At 58.0% G+C, this 1,675-nt stretch overlaps 1 protein-coding gene across 1 annotated transcript in view; it reads right to left on the minus strand.

Annotated features, from left to right (window-relative positions):
* LOC104530635 (MAP kinase-activated protein kinase 2) overlaps nt 1-1,675 on the minus strand; it is a 7,025-nt gene that overhangs the window by 386 nt on the left and 4,964 nt on the right. The window contains exons 6-9 of the mRNA XM_029086814.1: nt 1,336-1,411; nt 1,006-1,139; nt 613-698; nt 151-231 (exon numbers count right to left, since the gene is read on the minus strand). Of these exons, the coding sequence (XP_028942647.1) occupies nt 151-231; nt 613-698; nt 1,006-1,139; nt 1,336-1,411 (377 nt within the window). The remainder of the gene's footprint in view (nt 1-150; nt 232-612; nt 699-1,005; nt 1,140-1,335; nt 1,412-1,675) is intronic.

Genomic DNA, 1,675 nt, shown 5'->3' on the forward strand with positions numbered 1-1,675 from the left:
GCCCCCTCCCAAGCACAGATCTCCCCAGGAGCGGGCATGCTGGCACTGAGCCCCATTAGCCCGGTTGGCAATGAGAAGGCAGAAGTGGAGAGTCCCCAAATGGCACCTGGAGCACAGAGCGTTCCAGGCAGCAATGGAGAGAGGTTTTACCTTCACGTCCTCCCACAGGTCCTTCTCCTCTTTCAGCACACGGCTGGTGTGCAGCGGGGTCTGGGGCACCTGCATGGATTGCTGCCGAGAGAGAGAGGAGCGTGAGCTGGAGCCACAGGCATGGCACCCCATCCCTGCCCCACTTCCATAGAATCCCAGACTGGTTTGGGTTGGAAGGGACCTCAAAGCTCATCCAGTCCTAACCCCCCTGCCAGCAGCAGGGACACCTTCCACTAGACCAGGTTGCTCAAAGCCTCATCCAACCTGGCCTTCAACACTTCCAGGGAGGGGAAAGCCACAGCTTCTCTGGGCAGCCTGGGCCAGTGTCTCACCACCCTCACAGCAAAGAATTTCTTCCTAATATCTAATCTAACCCTACCCTCTTCCAGTTTCAAGCCATCACCCCTTGTTCTGTCACTCCCTGCCCATCCCATCCTGCTGCCCCATCAGCCCCACACTCACCATGATCCAGGGGTGGTTCATGAACTCCGTTATCGTCATGCGCTGCGTCGGGTCCGTCTTCAGCAGGTTGCGGATCAGCTGTTTAACTGGAAGGGATTGTGCAGGGCCAGGTGTTAGCAGGTCCCAGGGGGACTCTCCCCATGCTCCAACCTGAACCAGCAGCCCCAAAACACCTGCACGTGCCTCCCACCCTCTCTGTGCCACAGATCTCACCGTGAACAAACCCTTCAGCAAAAGCCTCTTGAGCAAAGAGGTGAAGCTGCTGCATCACCGAGAGGTGACCCCACAACCTGCCTGGGCTTCCCCCAGCACTGCTGGACACAGGCTGACCCCAAAGGGAGACCTCGGCCCGGGGACAAGCCACCCGGCCCGGGGACAAGCCACCACGGGGACCACATTTCCCTTCCTCCGACACTTCAGACCATTCAGGATTGGGAAATTCATACTGGCCCATTCGGATTCGCTTCTTCATGCCGGGTGAGATGGCCAGGCCATGGTTGGAGTAGAAGGGGGGGTACCCACACAGCCTGCACCGGGAGAGGAGCAGAGTCAACGTGTCACCTCAAATCCCTCCCCGTCAGTGCCCACGGGACACAGGGCAGTGCCAGGAGCAGGAGCAGTGCAGCTGGGAAAGGCTCAGCCCTGCCAGCCAGCAGCTGAGCTCGAAAGCTGCATCCCCCCCTCCTGACCCTGGCAGGATGGAGAGGAACCCGTCTGACTTACAGAATGTACATGATGACACCGAGGGACCACATGTCACAGGACTTGTCGTACTTCTCTGGGCCCAGCACCTCTGGGGCTGGTAAAGAAAGAAACAAAGTCCTGAGTCAAAGTGGCAGCACCAGGTGAGAGGGATCTGACCGTCCCACAGAATCATTAAGGTTGGAAAAAACCTCTGAGATCATCAAGTCCAACTGTCAACTGAACACCACCATGCCCAATAACCATGTCCTGAAGTGCCATGTCTACATGTTTTTTGAACATCTCCAGGGATGGGGAACCCACCACTTCCCTGGGAAAGGGGGAGTGGTCCCCCATTGGGGGGCGGGGGAGGCATGCTAGA

This window comes from Antrostomus carolinensis, unplaced genomic scaffold (genome assembly GCF_000700745.2).
Source record: "Antrostomus carolinensis isolate BGI_N321 unplaced genomic scaffold, ASM70074v2 scaffold4859, whole genome shotgun sequence".
NCBI classification, from domain to species: Eukaryota; Metazoa; Chordata; class Aves; order Caprimulgiformes; family Caprimulgidae; genus Antrostomus; species Antrostomus carolinensis.